This window comes from Seriola aureovittata, chromosome 13, assembly GCF_021018895.1.
Source record: "Seriola aureovittata isolate HTS-2021-v1 ecotype China chromosome 13, ASM2101889v1, whole genome shotgun sequence".
NCBI classification, from domain to species: Eukaryota; Metazoa; Chordata; class Actinopteri; order Carangiformes; family Carangidae; genus Seriola; species Seriola aureovittata.
The window spans coordinates 9,757,896-9,773,843 of NC_079376.1; the positions used below are offsets into that span (position 1 = coordinate 9,757,896).

General features: G+C 40.9%; 2 protein-coding genes across 4 annotated transcripts; both read right to left on the reverse strand.

The window, feature by feature from the left end:
* Positions 1–2,116: 2,116 nt before the first annotated feature.
* Positions 2,117–11,008, reverse strand: fut9a (fucosyltransferase 9a). Of its 2 annotated transcripts, none has more exons than XM_056393519.1 (3): positions 8,516–11,008; positions 6,368–6,481; positions 2,117–6,075 (listed from the first exon to the last, which is right to left on the reverse strand). In XM_056393519.1, the coding sequence occupies exon 3, from the start codon at positions 6,065–6,067 to the stop codon at positions 4,985–4,987; it is 1,083 nt and encodes a 360-aa protein (XP_056249494.1). In that variant the 5' UTR covers positions 6,068–6,075; positions 6,368–6,481; positions 8,516–11,008; the 3' UTR covers positions 2,117–4,984. The 2 variants fall into 2 exon arrangements, with proteins under 2 accessions (XP_056249494.1, XP_056249493.1); XM_056393518.1 differs by having other exon boundaries at positions 6,368–6,613.
* Positions 11,009–11,427: 419 nt separating this feature from the next.
* On the reverse strand, positions 11,428–15,792 carry manea (mannosidase, endo-alpha). 2 transcript variants are annotated; one of them, XM_056393517.1, is made up of 5 exons: positions 15,659–15,792; positions 13,993–14,611; positions 12,862–12,971; positions 12,612–12,688; positions 11,428–12,493 (listed from the first exon to the last, which is right to left on the reverse strand). In XM_056393517.1, the coding sequence occupies exons 2-5, from the start codon at positions 14,501–14,503 to the stop codon at positions 11,860–11,862; spliced, it is 1,332 nt and encodes a 443-aa protein (XP_056249492.1). In that variant the 5' UTR covers positions 14,504–14,611; positions 15,659–15,792; the 3' UTR covers positions 11,428–11,859. The 2 variants fall into 2 exon arrangements, with proteins under 2 accessions (XP_056249492.1, XP_056249491.1); XM_056393516.1 differs by having other exon boundaries at positions 15,497–15,754.
* Positions 15,793–15,948: the final 156 nt, after the last annotated feature.

Here is a 15,948-nt window from a genome sequence, read left to right on the forward strand (position 1 = left end):
TCACACATTTATTATTGCCAACGATTAAAGTTAGCCAGTGTCCAGTAATGCTGATGAAATGGCAAAAGTTTTTTTCTCTGAGCTTAAATTTGAAAATGTGGTGAGTGATTTTGGTACTTTTTAAACTGGGTGCTTTGCTATGTTGCACTTTTATGACTGATCTGAAATTTGGCCACATTTGTCTGCACAATGAGCAGCTTCGGACATGTTGGTAGATTTAGCCAGATTGGGTTTATTAAAGTTTAATCCGTCCCTCATACAATCAAACCTGAGCTACTAGAACTAAACAAAACACTCTTCAACAGAAGTTGGCTTACACAGCATCAGCAGTCATTGTGTGCGGCCTAAGATGAGAGAAAACGGAGGGAGCTGCTGCCTGCTGCCTGCTGCCTGCTGCCTGCTGCCTGCTGCCTGCTGCAGGGACGGCAAACAGCAGCTGGATAAATTCTTCATACTTTATGGGGATAAAATTTGTTTTTGACTTCCTGTCTATGTCTATCCCACATCTTCCTCCCATGCTCACAACTTCTCACACAGTTGCCTGTTAATTAGCTCGCTTGTTACCTACCCGAAGTGATCAGCCACATTTGCTAGCTAGCAAACATGGTATATGGTCTGGCCTGGCCTTACACTTTACAACATTTTTCTAATTTATTAACTCATACGGCCCGACGGCTCGTCCACGGGTCCATCAGAAGGGTCTGAACATGCTCTGACAGGGTAAAGACTTAAAACGTATGTCAATATAGACAGGCTGTACCTCGTTAGATTGGTTAGAGCCTGTAGAATTCAAATATTCAGTTCATTTTGAGCTAACCATAAGTACATTTATCAATATCTACCAGCATTGTGTACCAGCTGAGAGTAGTTTAGATGTGTAGAACTCCGATTCTCGGTCCATTCCTCCGTTATTTGTACTCCTTTAGTCCGTAAGGGTCCACAGATCACAAAAATCAAGAAGGTTTCTTCATGAAAGTATTCCGGGTTATATATATTGTCGTAAGAAATCCAAAGTAGATGACCGAGCAATTATCGGCTGCTGTTCCCTCTTCTCTCTTCTCTCTCTTTCTCTGTCTCTCTCTTCTGCAGCGGGTCTGCTGTTTTTTGTTAGCTTTTCGGCTACAAAATGGAGGCCACCCTGTAAAGATCCAATCAGATTTCACCTCAATGGCATCAGGAGAAAAGCAGCCTAACCAAGCGTAAGACGTGATGACGTCTTTTTTCTTCAGAAAAAGCTGTTTTTTTCACAGCTTCTCTCTACCAATCAGAGTGGGGGGTGGAGTCAGCTCTGTTTACAATTGTTCGAAAAGTTTTCTTAGGCATGAAAATGCTTCAATATGGTTTCTATTATTTCATATTAAAGAGTTAAAGCGCATTTCTCCCAGTTTCCTTTTTATGGGTGGCAGTGATAAAAAGAACTGTAAAGTTCTATTAAACTATTAGGCCTAGAGGCCTTGAAGCTTCACAGAGCAGTTACTGTTACTGTTCTTGGTGAGTGCAACCCGTAGAACTGAGGGGTTCTGCATTCACTTGCAGCATGAGATGAACTGACATTTCTGCATTTTGGTTTTCATACCGTTTAAGCAAATGAGATGTAAGCTAACTTGTCAAGGCTACTGAATGCCTTATACTCCTTGTGCCTACGCAGGTAATCCCAAGCCAGGCATGTGCTCTGCCCAGAAATAGGCCTTCTTCACTTTAAGTGCTGCTGCCACTCAGAGTAACTGAGGTACATTTCCTCATTCTTGTCCAGGAGCAGCAGGTAATCAGCCAGCTCCTTGGGCGAGGTGAAGTTGTCCACATGGATGAAGGCGTCTCCCTGGATAAAGTTCTTATAGTTGTTTCCCCCTGCTTTCAGCCAATATGCCAAGTTAAGCTAACGCACCTTTGGTTTTTGCTATTTATTTGCTGTACCAGCACGAGACTGGTATTAATCTTCTGATATAACTCTTGGCAAGTAAAGAAGTATATATGCCAAAATGTCAAACTATTATTTTTAAAGTGAGCAACAATCAGTTTTTTATTGGAAAAATGGTTTCATCGTCAAATTATTTCTAACTATTACTATCAAATACATCATGAGCTCTATCTTTACAAAAAAAAAGTTCATACTTCCTTCGTGTTTACTCATTTATCCATATCTTTATTTTTTTTGACACTATCAGACATCTACAGTTAAAACACAACATTTGGCAAAATACATTGATTTGGCAAAAAACTTGTACTGATTGACTCACTGATCATTTCAGTGAACTGGCAGAAAATGAGCATTTTTGGAGAAATCTTCATGTTCGACCACACATGAAGATTTCGTCCTACTCAGTATACAGTGTTTTTAAGGACTCCAGCAATATCAGTGCCAGGTCAGACAGTATCCAGAGACATCCTGATTCACTCTCTGGTGCTGTGACACACTCACAGACTCAGACGGGGGTGGGGTGGGGGTGGGGGTGGGGGCTGGGAGCTGAGAAGCCACAGCTCCCCATTTTTGTTTTAGTGCGGAAAAAAAAAAAAAAAAGAGAGAAAGGGAGAGAGGATGACAGAGACAGACAACACGCAGAAAAACAAATCTTTTGTTTCTTAAAGTCACTAACCACATTGGACAAGAAACCTTTGTTTTCATACATGAGATTGGACTGTACAATATGAAACCATGAGTGGCAGCTTCATAGTTAATCTGTGGGACAGGCTGAGGTCTTGGATGACAGTTTCTGAACTCACAAAAGCTCCATCTAAGACAGCCACCAGCACAGTGAGTCACACAACTCCACATGAATAAAAGTGCTATATCTCTGCTGCGATTTCGTACAACTTTTTCAATTGGGTCATGCCAACAGGATTACTGCCTAATCAGGAAAAAAAAAAAAAAACAACTTCTTCAGTGTAAAATTGCCTGATGAAATCATCCACCTTACAACACTAAAACCATTGTCTCTGACGCTGGTTATCCTTTTCAAGTGTCTCTCTCCTTTCGTCTTGATTCACAGTCTCTCGAAGCACAAGCTTTACTTACAAAGATACAGCGAAATCACATTCACTGCCTGACAACACTTGCATGTTTCAAAGAGATTTGAACATTAAAAATATATACAACACACTGCTTCCTTTCTCCATGAATGCAACCACTGCAGGAGCTCCCTCAGTCTGGTTCAGATTCACAGACAGGACTGATCTGTGTTAGTGGGCTCATTGGATCCAGATGATGATTCAGTTTACAACAAGGTTTATATACAGGTTTCGTTATGGCATTTAGGGCCATATTTATATAAGAAAAATAATTGAATTCATCATAATTTATATCAATGGTCCCTTTGACAGTGAAGAAATATCAGAATGATAATAACCTGACACGTTAGAATATTTTAGAAGAAGCCACCGGTTTATCTTGCATAAAATGTTGACATGGTTTTGCACAGTTCTTGAGTAAAAATGTAACCATCGTGTCAATAGCTGCTGGGTGCTGTTGAGATGCATTGTTCAGTGAAATAGCTGTTTGACAACATTTACAAGTGGTGTGATATCAACAGATGAAGAGCTGTCTTTTTGTAGTGTGATCTTGAGTGGTGTTGTGCTGTAAACAGGATTGTATACGAACAAAAAGAAAAAAAAAATCCAGAAGAATATCTTTCACATGCAACCGCCAACTCCCCAGGCAACGTTGTGGTGTGATGATTCAAAGACAGAAACATGGATAATCCTGCAGTAATCGTGAATATCTCCCATTTTTCCTTAACAGGTCCCAAACATGTGAGTAAAGCTCACATGGTCAGATCTGGTCTATTTCACACTCACTTTGACCCTATGTTAACATAGTTTACCTATGTTAACATAGGGTCAAAGTGTTTGTGAAATAGTTGAAAATATCAGTGTTAATTTTTAAAAGTCAAATTGTAGGATGAGAGTACAGTACACACAGAAAAATCGCTTAATAAAATGATTCAGTTATGTATAAATTTTATGCTCTTTCCTGTCACCGTATCAGTTAGAAATTACAGACTTTTGTAGATCGAATCAGAATGCAAAATAATGGGTTGTGTGGGACTTTCACATTGCAGTACAATGAATGTACTGTACTATCATCATCCACATGGGATCCAACTGCACTGTGACACATTACATGTGACAATGAACAATTCATAACATGATTAAAATAGTAACCTCCCTCTCACGGAGCAGAGTCACATCTGCTATTGGAGACTACCGGAGTAATGATCACCATATGCTATCAACAACCACATACTACGATGACCGTCTGTCTTACTGTACATATGTAAAGATAGGTAACAGTTGAATTAGAAGTGCAAATGCAAACATACAAAAATATGAAAAAATGACAGCTACATAATTCCAAAAGTACACAATATGTACATGACACAATTGACCTACTTTCACATTTGAGTTCAGTAAACACTGCATAGGTGACAGCATCACTAGCACAGATGAGATTGTTTTTATCATATAATGCCTCACTTGAATAAATATTACATAAATATTTTCACTTTTATGTCAGTCTCCTTCTGCAGCAAGGTCTGCTGTGTGCCACTTCATGAGAAGGTGATATTTAAAGAAAAAATGACAACCTTGCATCATGAATATTATCTGTTACACAGGAACATTCATACAATCAAGCATTCATACTAATAATAGAACAAAAACATTAAAAATAGCAGCAAATGTGGTCATGTTAAGCAAAACATGGGTTGAAATAACAATTAAAAAAAATGTAGTGCATTTGTAATTCATAAAAAATAAATACAAATAATAACTGATAACTCAAAAGGCAAAGTAAGGCTTAGCAAAATTGGCTTGCAAATTAAAAAAAAACAAACAAACAAGACATCTCACCGGGCCACTGAACCAATAGAAAAACATCATTCGGGAGCTCTGGACAGAACAGTAATGAACCTTCATGTCAACCGAAGGACAAAAATCTTAAAGCACTGCCTTCAACAACAAAACAAGCACTGCATAGCCCTTCAAAGCATTATCCACCCCAGTACCACTTATCAAGGTTATTGAATGCCTTATACTCCTTGTGCCTACGCAGGTAATCACAAGCCAGGCATGTGTGCTCTGCCCAGAAATAGGCCTTCTTTACTTTAAAGTGCCGCCGCCACTCAAAGTACCTGAGGTACATTTCCTCATTCTTGTCCAGGAGCAGCAGGTAATCAGCCAGCTCCTTGGGCGAGGTGAAGTCGTCCACATGGATGAAAGCGTCTCCCTGGATAAAGTTCTCGTAGTTCTGCCGGGGCGGGCCGAGAACCACTGGCACTGTCCCCACAGAGAGCGGGTTGTACAGTTTCTCAGTAATGTAGTCCTTGTGGATGGAGTTCTCAAAAGCCAGGTAGAACTTACAGCTGGCGATGGTGGGGAAGTAGTCTTGGTCAGAGATGTACTCCCCGAAGGCTTGTCCATACGCATGAACCTCGATGTGTTTGTACAGCTCATTGTAGTACTTCACCCGCACGTGATCCTGGTTCCAGTTGCTCACAATCCAGCAGATCAGCTTGTTTTTGCTGGGCGGGACAAAGTCCTCCTCGCCCTCCGCCGCTACGATGGACCCATAAGGCACTTCAATGTCAGCATCCTGACGGTAATTGAGAGTCAGATTGAACAGGTTCTCGATCCCAGGCAGCTGGGACGAGTGTGACGGCGACTCCAAGTTCATCCATATCCACTTCTGGAAGGATGGTCGCTGGAACGGCGGCAGGTTGGACAGGTCAGTGCAGATGTCTCTGTGATGGATGATGACCCCATCTGACTTATTGTAGAGGTTTCTGTCTGCAGTGATAAAACAGCCCTCGATGTTGAAGAGAGAGCTGCAGACACTCAAGTCGTAGGTTTGTCCGAAAGGCCAGAGCCAGATCAGCACGGTGGTTACGTTTTTATCACTCTTGGTGGAGAAGAGGTTCTTAACCCGGTCTGTGGATGCTGTTGACTCTACGGGACCTGATAACCAGCTGGTGGATGGTTTAAAATACATCAAAAACAGAGTCACAAAGCATCCCAGGATAAACGTGCCGAGCAGAAGGGGTCGTAGGATTCTGTGAAAAGGTGCAGATGGCATACTCTGTCCTGAGAAGGGCAAATAAAAGCAAAGAAAAAGCAAGAATAAAGTCAGGATCAAGCGGATTCAACAGCCAGAATATCACTGACTCATGTGCACGTGTTTATAGCATCTATTATACTAGATTGTGCTCTCTGAACATCATTTGTGCCTCACTTAAGTACACTTAGTTTGTGAGCATCTGCATGTGAGTACAGTGCACCTCTTATCGCTATAATCTGTTGTGTATACACCCTGATATGGGATCAATACTCAGAAAGAAAATTGTACGGCCTCCTCCCGGCACATTAAAATACAAACCTGGTGGATTTGACTGAATGCTGAAATCCAAGCAAGAGTAGAGGTTGTGGGAATCGGAGGGAGCAGTTCCTACATCGGGTCGACGGTGGGATCAGTCTTCGCTGTGATTCAGCGCTCATAGAAAAAAAACATTGCAGGTCACAGCTAAGAGATGGCTCTTTGCTCTTACGCAGAATGACAGTGATCCTTAATGATCTAATGAGGTGTGTTTGATCTTGAATGTACAGGTCTTCTTAATGATGCCTCCTTCACGTGAGCAGAGAGAGAGAATCAGAGAGAGAATCAATTAGGGCTAAGAGAGGGTAACGAAACAAACCATCACCCCACACACACACACACACACACACACACACACACACACACAAAAAAAAACATGCGTGTGGAGGTTATATGCAGGACAAAAACTTTATCTCCACTAACAAGTCTTCCAGATAATCTGGAAAATAGAATAAAAACACTGAAGTTATTACAAATTTGCCAGTTAATCACGGATGTTGTTTCAAATTTGCCAGTTAAGCATGGGTGTCGGCTTCCAGCTGTTATTAGTTTTTGGCATACACCATGTATTGTAAGAGAATGCTGCCATCTTAAGGCTGAAGAGAGTAGAAAGACCCCCGGACTCTCCAGCTGTCTGGGGCTCCACACACCTGCATGTTGTATAAAGAGGCCATACAAGCAGGTCGAGTGCAGAAATGAACCTCGAGAGCTGATTTTCTTTATTCCATGCATCTCTGAAAGACATTTGAATCAGAAATAGCAGCTCAAACGCTGATATTCTTCGCACCATCTGTCCAATATGCCTTATGATAATGGTTATGTACAGCAGCACCCCATCATCTCCTCCATCAACACCATCATCTGTGACTTCGGTACAGAGATCTGCAACCTAAGGCCAAATGAACTGGGGCCAGATGAGTGTGACTCCTTTTAAAGGCTTAGGGTATCAATACATTTTCATGTAAGCAAATCCTCTTACACCACTGAACCACGCTTTCCATAAGCAGCAGTGATAAGCTCTCAGCTCATACATACCTTCATATGTTGGTGTCAGGGATGTAAAACACAGTGTATGTTCAAAAAGGCTGCAGAGTGTACATTAGTGCAGGGATCAAAATCAGGCCTATTAAATATGCAGTGTGTGGTAAAGTTAATAGTCTCCATGGTGATGGTGCTGAGGTCAGAGTATGTAATATGAGAGGGTGATATGGCTGTACAGTTATTTTCCTCCTTCCTGTCCATTTCTGACCAGAGTGAGACACGTGCAGGGCTCAAGCATTCATTCACATTTTAAATAACATAACTGTTTTTTTTTTGTCAAGTGTATTGTGATGTATTTGGGACGCGGAAGGAGCACAGCATGGGTGAGTAGTCTGCAGCGAGGCAACGTTTGCGATGACTGGAGAGAGGCAGGGAAACGCAACCACACATTTTTGGAAGCATCAGCCACAGTAACGCATCAAATCCTTGATGTGGTTTCAGTAACAGGTAGGCTAAAGGTCAGAAGGAAATACATCATGTAGGCTTTTTTTTTTTTTTTTTTTAGATACTATGATTTATGTGTATTCTGCCAGGAAGGCCACAGCACTGATTGTAAAAGGACACTCCATCCCAGGTGAGAATTAATTCCCAGCCATCGAGCACTGAAGGTCATTTTAAAACGCGATGCTATAGTGGAGCCACTGTTTAAAATGGTTTCTCTTTCAGCTTGAAACTGCATTGAAGTTGATGAGAATAACTGGACATTCACTGGAATATTTCATGAGTTTCCTAACATAACAGCAACCCCCTTTTGCGCACCAGAAACGCGCAGAATATAAATAATAGCGTGGAGGATGATGCTGAAAAAACATGAACAGTGTTTGAGCTGCGAACACACAAGAGTGCAATCTAAATACAAGTCACATACATGGAGGAACCCCTTTATATTCCCTATAGTATAAACTGTCCATGTGCATTTGAAATGAACAAAAAAAATGCAGCGTAGAAATAAACACCTCAAAGAAAATGGAAATGCACCGGTCTGTGACATTCTTTTTTATGTGGACATCATTTCTAATTAGCTGGAGAGGATTTGCCGTCAAAAGCAGGTACTGCTGCTCAGCCATGGGGCGCAGTGGGGGGAAAAAAACAGCCATGCATTTCACTCACCATCTCGACAGGCGTGAGTCAAAATAGACCTTTCTTCTCATTTCCTCCGCTCCCTTTTCAAAGACACCTTGCAACATACGGAAGATGTGGATGCGTCTTGAATAAAAAAAAAGAAAAGAAAGAAAGAAGAATCGCGCCCGTCCGCCGTATTCGCAGGAATAGATCCGGATGAACCCACATCCATCGTCTTGATCCCGAAAAATGATGATACCTATCGTAGCAATGTGCGCTGAATCTTCCCCACTGCTGCACACCGACGCAGAGAATGATGGCTGCAAAAAATAAAAAAATAAAAAAATAAAAAAAGAGAGGAAAAAAAAAAAAATTGGCGGCTACCCCGTCAGCCTGCACACTAAATTCATGGCTCGGTGTGTGAGGACGCCATGTATGCTCAGGGATGTGATGCGATGTGGAATAATTCCCTGCTGGCTGCCCATGCGCTACCTTGCTCTGTTTACCGTCAATGCAGCTGCAGGCTGTGGCGGAGCTCCAGTGTTGGTGTGTGTGTGTGTGTGTGTGTGTGTGTGTGTGTGTGTGTGTGTGTGTGTGTGGGATGCTGAGATTCCGCGTTAGTACATATTACACTTTAATCATCAGCTTAAGGTTGTCATTTGAATAAACAGGTGAATCATTTCTGCTGCGAGGAAGCGCGGATCAAAAGGTTCCCCCCCTCGCTTGGCCTCTAACGGCTGAACATCCAAATGACAAAATAACAGGAGGTTTGTGTGATACATGGCTGCCTCTTAGTGATGTAGAGTCAAACCCGTGGTGTGACCGGTGTGACCACTATGACCGCCAGTTAGTGCTGATAATGCGCCACCATGAAACATCAGTTCAGCAGAGAAGTTTTATGCAAATTTGCATAAAAAGACAAAAGGCAAAAAAAGACAAAAGACAACATGAGCTGATAGGCTACAATAAACAAGACGTCTGCCTCACTAAAGAAGGTGTTGAAATTATTCCACAGAGGTGAAAAATGTTATTATTTTGCACAATTAAAACTTAAAAATCAGGAGTAATGTATCAGCTTATTAATTAGGTTAGTCATTTAAAGGGCCACTCTAGTGATTTAGTGTTGTTCTTCCATTAAGTGTGGGGACCGGTGAGAGACTCCTTAAAAAGAAAGATGTTCAAAACCAGAGCTGCAGAGGTCGAGATATCCTGACTTTGCAACCAGTATCTTCCATCAGCGAGCAGACTGAAAACAGCCCTGCGTAAAAATAAAAAATGTGTTGGCGGGGGTTTGTTGCTACAGGTACCTGTGAGACATGAAATAATAACAAAGTGCAGTGTGGGTAACAGATGGGTTTGAAGGTTTATCAGATGCCAGAGCACTGCGCAAATTTTTTATAATGCTATCAGACAGGATTTAACTACTCTGGAAAGTTGTCGCAACAGCAGTTATTCATCTGTTGTCTCAATGGTAAACAGTAGAAATAGGGGCGTTCATGTTACAAACTAACCCACCACAATGGTGTGGTTGCATGCATTTGATTAGTCACCCCATTGCTTTGCCAGATGACATTGTTGTATTGTAGTCCTTGTATAAACCTACACACCCTGATGACATCATTGGGGTTATTTTCCCAGACCTAAAAGGAGCAATTTTAAGTTTTGTTGTTGCTATATAGCCAATGTTAGCATCAACAGCTGTTTACTTACCAGTGTACAAGAAACATTGTGAGTGCAGCATCAGACTTCAGCCCTTTGCTCTCCAAGAGCTGTCTCCAGAGGTGCAAAGCAACACCAATGTCTCTATCACGTCTTTTCTTCTACTGTAGTTAGCACACTAATCAGCTAGCCCCGGTTGTCCTGTCACTTTCCAACAGCAGTTCACTGTAGCCTCCAATCCACCCTGAAAACGTAGCGCTGCTCGGAGGGCGTATTATAACCTCTTAACTTGTAAACGCAATAATGGCTGAAGCTCTTGTCAAGAAAACCACCCGCTCCTGGCATGAAACCGCGTTTGGTGGCAGAGAAAACATATAGCACCTTTAAGGCTACCCTGAGTTATTCTTTTTCTTTAGTTATTTTAACCCCTAGTATTACTATTGAGCAGGGTTTTTTTTTTTTTTGGCAGGTCTGCACATACACACAGGTGACATAACACACATTCCTGCCAACCGTATCACACGATTCCACTGATCGACAGGTGTTGGTAAGGTGCCATGAAACGCGGCCATTACGCTACGTTGCAAGCGAGCAAACACGAATGTAAACAATTAAAATACTTTTTTTTTTTTTTTTAAATCAGCTTTGCAAATGTTTTGAGGAGGGAAATAAATTCATCACCTTTGGTACGTATCAAGAATATACATAGCACTTTTTTGGTGAGAAACGGTGAATATAAACATATCTTTTGTTTCTTCCACAGGACACCTTTAAGAAAGTGTTTTCACAGGCTTAGTAGCACTAACCATGACAAGAGTCCTGATCTTAATGTGGAGAATCACTTAGGTGCTCTTTAAGTAAGCGCATTTCTGCCAGTTTAAGTAGCACTTATATAAACTGCATCTAAATCTCATAATAGTGACGAGAAAACTGAATCTTCATATGTACTAAAGGGATTCCAAACATATATTTCGTGGTAGGGGGAATATGTTTTAAGTGATGCAAGCAGACATGTCACGTCATGTTCCAGGTATGTATTAATGATAACAGGCCACGACAAAAAAAAAGTGATGTATTCCAGGGATAGAAATGATCTTGATTTTACCCTGCACTCTGGCACTCAGCTGCTGCCTGTTTCAATAACCGAAGTGCTGTCCTGCCATCCCTCTGCTGTTTGCATCACTGTGATTCATTTTAAGATTAAGCTTGACATGCCTTTGAAAAATCAAGATCTCTGTAGTGCTTTTACTTTTCATGTTTTTTTGGTGTGAGACAGAGCTGGAAGCAGAGTGAGGCAACAGCTTTATACCACCAGACGGCTTTGTTTACTTGTGTCTTTCCAATCCTTTCCAGGGTGCACTTTTATTTATTTCTACTGAGGTTTATTATAGTCACAGATTATAGGAAATGGATACGTTGGAGACGGTGAGTAAACATGCTGATAAAGTTGTGAATCCCAAAGTTTGCAATGGCTGCGTAAACAGGAAATAATCAGTTACACATCAGTTAAATTAATAATAATTCACCCAAGTGTAGAAAATAACATACATCGCTGCAGCCAAAATTAAGATAATAAATTAGTTCACTTGCCAGTGGCTTTTCAAATCATTTGGCTTTTTTCATATAGTTATTCATCATTTGCATTTTGTTGTCCATTAGGCAACTAGAACTTAGTTTTCATGTAATTATTTTATACAACTGTGAACAAATATTTTCTATGGCTCTTAGTCAGATCATTCCTGCCACTTCCGTCGCTCACCGCCAAATATCGCAGCCCACTTGCGAGTTATCTCCAGGTAAATTGCGGGTTTATTGGGCAGGTAGTCCAGATACACAGTCTGGCTTGTTTTGGGAATCGCCATTTCGATCTGAGTCCCCTCGTGCCATTCGTTAAAAGATGTTATAGAGATAAAATCTGGCCTGGCTTCTAACGCAGCACTCAGTGAGGTTTCATAGTATTTGCCGTTGACGCGGTTTCGAGTGTTTTGGAAGTTCCAGGGGCGAATGCTTGTGTCAATGTACCCCGGGCCCACGCTTGGAATGAATATCAGGTTGTTATCTTCGCAGAACGCTTTAATAGAGTCCCAGTTCCGCTGAGTTGACCCATAGGAGAACCCATTAGTAGCAAAGTAGGTGTAGATACCATCAAAACCTGCTGTCAGGATATCCCTCTTATGTTTCTCCTCTACCAGCAGGGCAATGAAGATGGCATCATATGGTGTATCCCTGATGCTGTTACTCTCCGTGTGTTTTAGCAGTTTGGTCCACTGCTCGGAGTTCATCAGATATGAGTCATACACATAGAAGAGTGGAAGAAGCTTGCCAGTGTTTGTACGGTACCTGAAGAAAGCAGGGTGCTCTCCATATCTGAGGAGATATGATGCAAACATGATCATTTTTGATTAATGCAATGAGTCATGACAGAATGATTCACTGAGAGAGTGTAAGATCATGAGACTGACAACAGTGAGGAAACTCTACTCACTTCTCTATGATGTATTTGACATTAGAGAACATACTGACTTCATCTCTCCCTTTGTACGGTTCAATGTGAAAAGCTACCTGCAAACACAGAAATGAGAGCAACATAAAAACTGGCAGCACACACATTCTTACTGGCATTAATATTTCAGATTTTTTGATTTAATCTTGAGAGACTGTATACATCAAACATTTGGTTAGCTACTGCTTGCAAAACAAATGGTTAAGAAACTCACTGCTGTCTTCATACAGACCTTAATATGGTATTTCTGTGCCAATCCCAGCAGTAAAGGCACAATGTCATCTGTTGGCTCACCGTTGTCATCCTTCGTATTAGGAGGATACCAGGAAACAGCAAGGACACCTGCGAATAAGCAGTTACAGGTCAAACATGAACCCCAAACCTCAACGAAAGAAAACACTTACGTAATTGTTCATAAATATAAAAAAAATATACATATAATGTAAAGGTATTGTGGTGATATTAAATGCCACTGTGGCAGAAAAGAAAATGCCAAAAATCATTATCTTCAATGTCTTAATATTTGGCTTCTACTAAGTGTGAAGTCCAAAAAACCACAAACAATTACAAAAAAAAGAATCTGTGGAATTCAAATGATTATTATGATTACACAGGGCGAGTCAATGGGTCAATAGTATTGCTTATAAACATATAGTAGTATAGTATAGTATAGTAAAGTATAGTAGTGTTACCCATATTAATGATTCCAAGTACAATATAATCAAACATGAATAAAATGAGTTATTTGAGTTTTGTTTTATACTCTGTTTTATCTGATGCAATGCATAGCAGCGGAAAATAGTTCATTGCATTGAAGATTGGTTTGATTATTTTACGTTTGATTTACATACATCTGCAATACTGTAATATCTGATATTTTACAGGAAAATATTCTTAATAATAATGTGATGTCATTTCCTTTCCCTGATAATGATTCTGATACCTCAACTCATCTGCCAATTTTGAATACCAATCTCACACCAGTGCTGTCTTTTATTCTAATTAAAAACCTGTATGCCTCCCTGCTTGGATCTCAATGGGATCATCGTTTGTATGGTGACGTGAGGCCACGAACTACTGTCGCTCAAGTCAGTGGTTTGCTGTGAATGAATCAATGTATCCCATAACAAAAATACTGAATTTCATAATGATGCTGAAGACACAGTATGTGATGTAGCTCGGTCAAACCAATAACCAGTTCACTTCATCAGAATGCAATAAACCACATTGCCTCCTCATATCCTTCCTAACATCAGAATATCATGATTTAATAACAAATTGGTTTCACTGGGAAAAAAAACAAGTGATGATATTAATTTACTGCCCCACCCTGGAGTAAAATTCAGGCTAAATCCTCTCTTACCAATAGCTGCTGTACGTAGCTGCTGCATATGACCCTCTATAACGTAGGGGTCCCTGGAACTGTAAGCTCCCAGAGAGGGATAGAAGTTGGACCCAATGTCATCAGGTGGGCTGTGTCTCCCTTGTGGATACCCCTGAGCCACCTTAAAGTCCCAGTGTGGCAGCTGCAGATGATCCCAGTGGACGTATTTGCCATCAAACTTGGGGTTCCCATACCATGTGTAGTAGAAGGCGTGGACATAGTAGTTTGGAGGAGGAAACTTCCTCAGTGTAGCCTCCAGTTCTTCATCTCTGTCTGACTTGGGAGAGTCGTTCATTTTGATGTGGTCAGGTTTATTGTTGTTTTCTCTCTGCATCTGATTGTCATGCTCTCTGTCAGGAAACAGCTTGACACCCACAGGGCTGCTGAACGGTGAGTCCTCTGGTGTGAGCCCTTTCAAGACCAGTACAATGAGGACAAGCAACACCAAAGCAATTAATGTGATGCAAGATTTGCGTCTAAACCTTGCCATTCTTTAGTCTGTGCTTGAGGCTTTCCACAGTTCATTGTTGAGACAGCAGTGAAGGACTGTAGTTGGAGACGATGCCATTGAAACTCAGTCAAAGAGTTTTTGTTCAGCCTGGAGGTTTGAAGAAACAAAGGATCTACATCAATTAATCTGTCAGTTCTTGTCACAATTAATCAACTAATTGTTTGGTCTATAAAAGATCAGACAATTATTCCATTCCAATTAAAACCCAAAGATGATCAGTTTACAGATGAAACTAAGACTATTTTCTTGATTAATGGTTTAATCTATGAACATTAAAAATGAATCAACTTATTGTTTCAGTTTAAAAAAGATTTAGAAACACCAAGGCTGGATTACCAACCAGGCAAAGGAGACAACTGAGCAGGGGCGCTAGAACCCCAAAATCTGAACCATTAAAGCACTATATCAACTATGATGGTGGATGATGGTCCTCCATCCTCCAATGTTATGGTCCCTAGTTAACATATTCCAATTTCTTGTTTTATCTGACCAGCTGTCAAAAATACAAAGATGATGAGTTTATTATCACAAAAAAAGGAAAAAAAGGAGAGAATTTAGTAAATATTCACATTTAAGGAGTGATAGTTGACATTTAGTCCTTCAGAAGAAGACTTAAACAATTACTGAATCATCAAACTTACTGTCAATTAATTTTCTGTAAATCGATTAATCAACTAATCATCACTATTAATTGGTGTCTGGGTCTCTGGGTAAATAATGAAAGTGCATCATACAGTGGGGGTAAGTGGGGGCCCAACGACAAATCTGTGCCCTGTAGCCCCCCTATGAGCTTAATGCAGCCATGAGATAGACAGTTAAGATGCAATGATGAATGACTGAAGCCATATGCGGAAGTAACAGTAACAGTCGGTTACAATATGCTCACTTTGCTTTACCAACCACACTACAGCAGGTTAGCGATGCCTACAGACACAGTTAACAAGCCAACAACATTAGCTCCCGCAGCTCTACCTGCATTGATGAACTTTGGACTTGTCAACAGCTGCGACGAATAACCGGTGACACAACAAGCCATTAGTTTTGTCCTCCAACAGCCAAACACTCCGCTTGCTTGCGTATAACTGTGTCTATTTCAAATGTAATGTATGGCATTGAACGCAGCCCGTTATGTACCTCCAACGACTCTTCATAAATAATTTCTCTCTATATGTGATGCAGAGAACAGGACACAACCTGCACTTCTGGTTCAGCAGCGGTCCTGGCAAACGTAACAGATCTGTAAATACTCCACATGAGAAAGAGCAGTGACTGTGACCTATCCACGTTGTTTATCACGCTGACGTCAAGCGCTGCGTCACGTCCAGTCAACAGTCACTGAAGCAGTTTAACTGAATCACAGTGATAGATGTCGCCTCCCTTCGTTTGGGATGGTGTATTACACACACAAGAAAATCCTCACTAAA

Coding starts and splice junctions, on each gene's coding strand:
- manea (XM_056393517.1), bottom strand. CDS start 14,503: ATGGCAAGGTTTAGACGCAAATCTTGCATCACATTAATTGCTTTGGTG. Junction 12,689..12,861: donor CACAGAAATACCATATTAAG/GTCTGTATGAAG, acceptor CTGTGTTTGCAG/GTAGCTTTTCACATTGAACC. Junction 12,494..12,611: donor GTCAAATACATCATAGAGAA/GTGAGTAGAGTT, acceptor ATATCTCCTCAG/ATATGGAGAGCACCCTGCTT.
- fut9a (XM_056393519.1), bottom strand. CDS start 6,067: ATGCCATCTGCACCTTTTCACAGAATCCTACGACCCCTTCTGCTCGGC.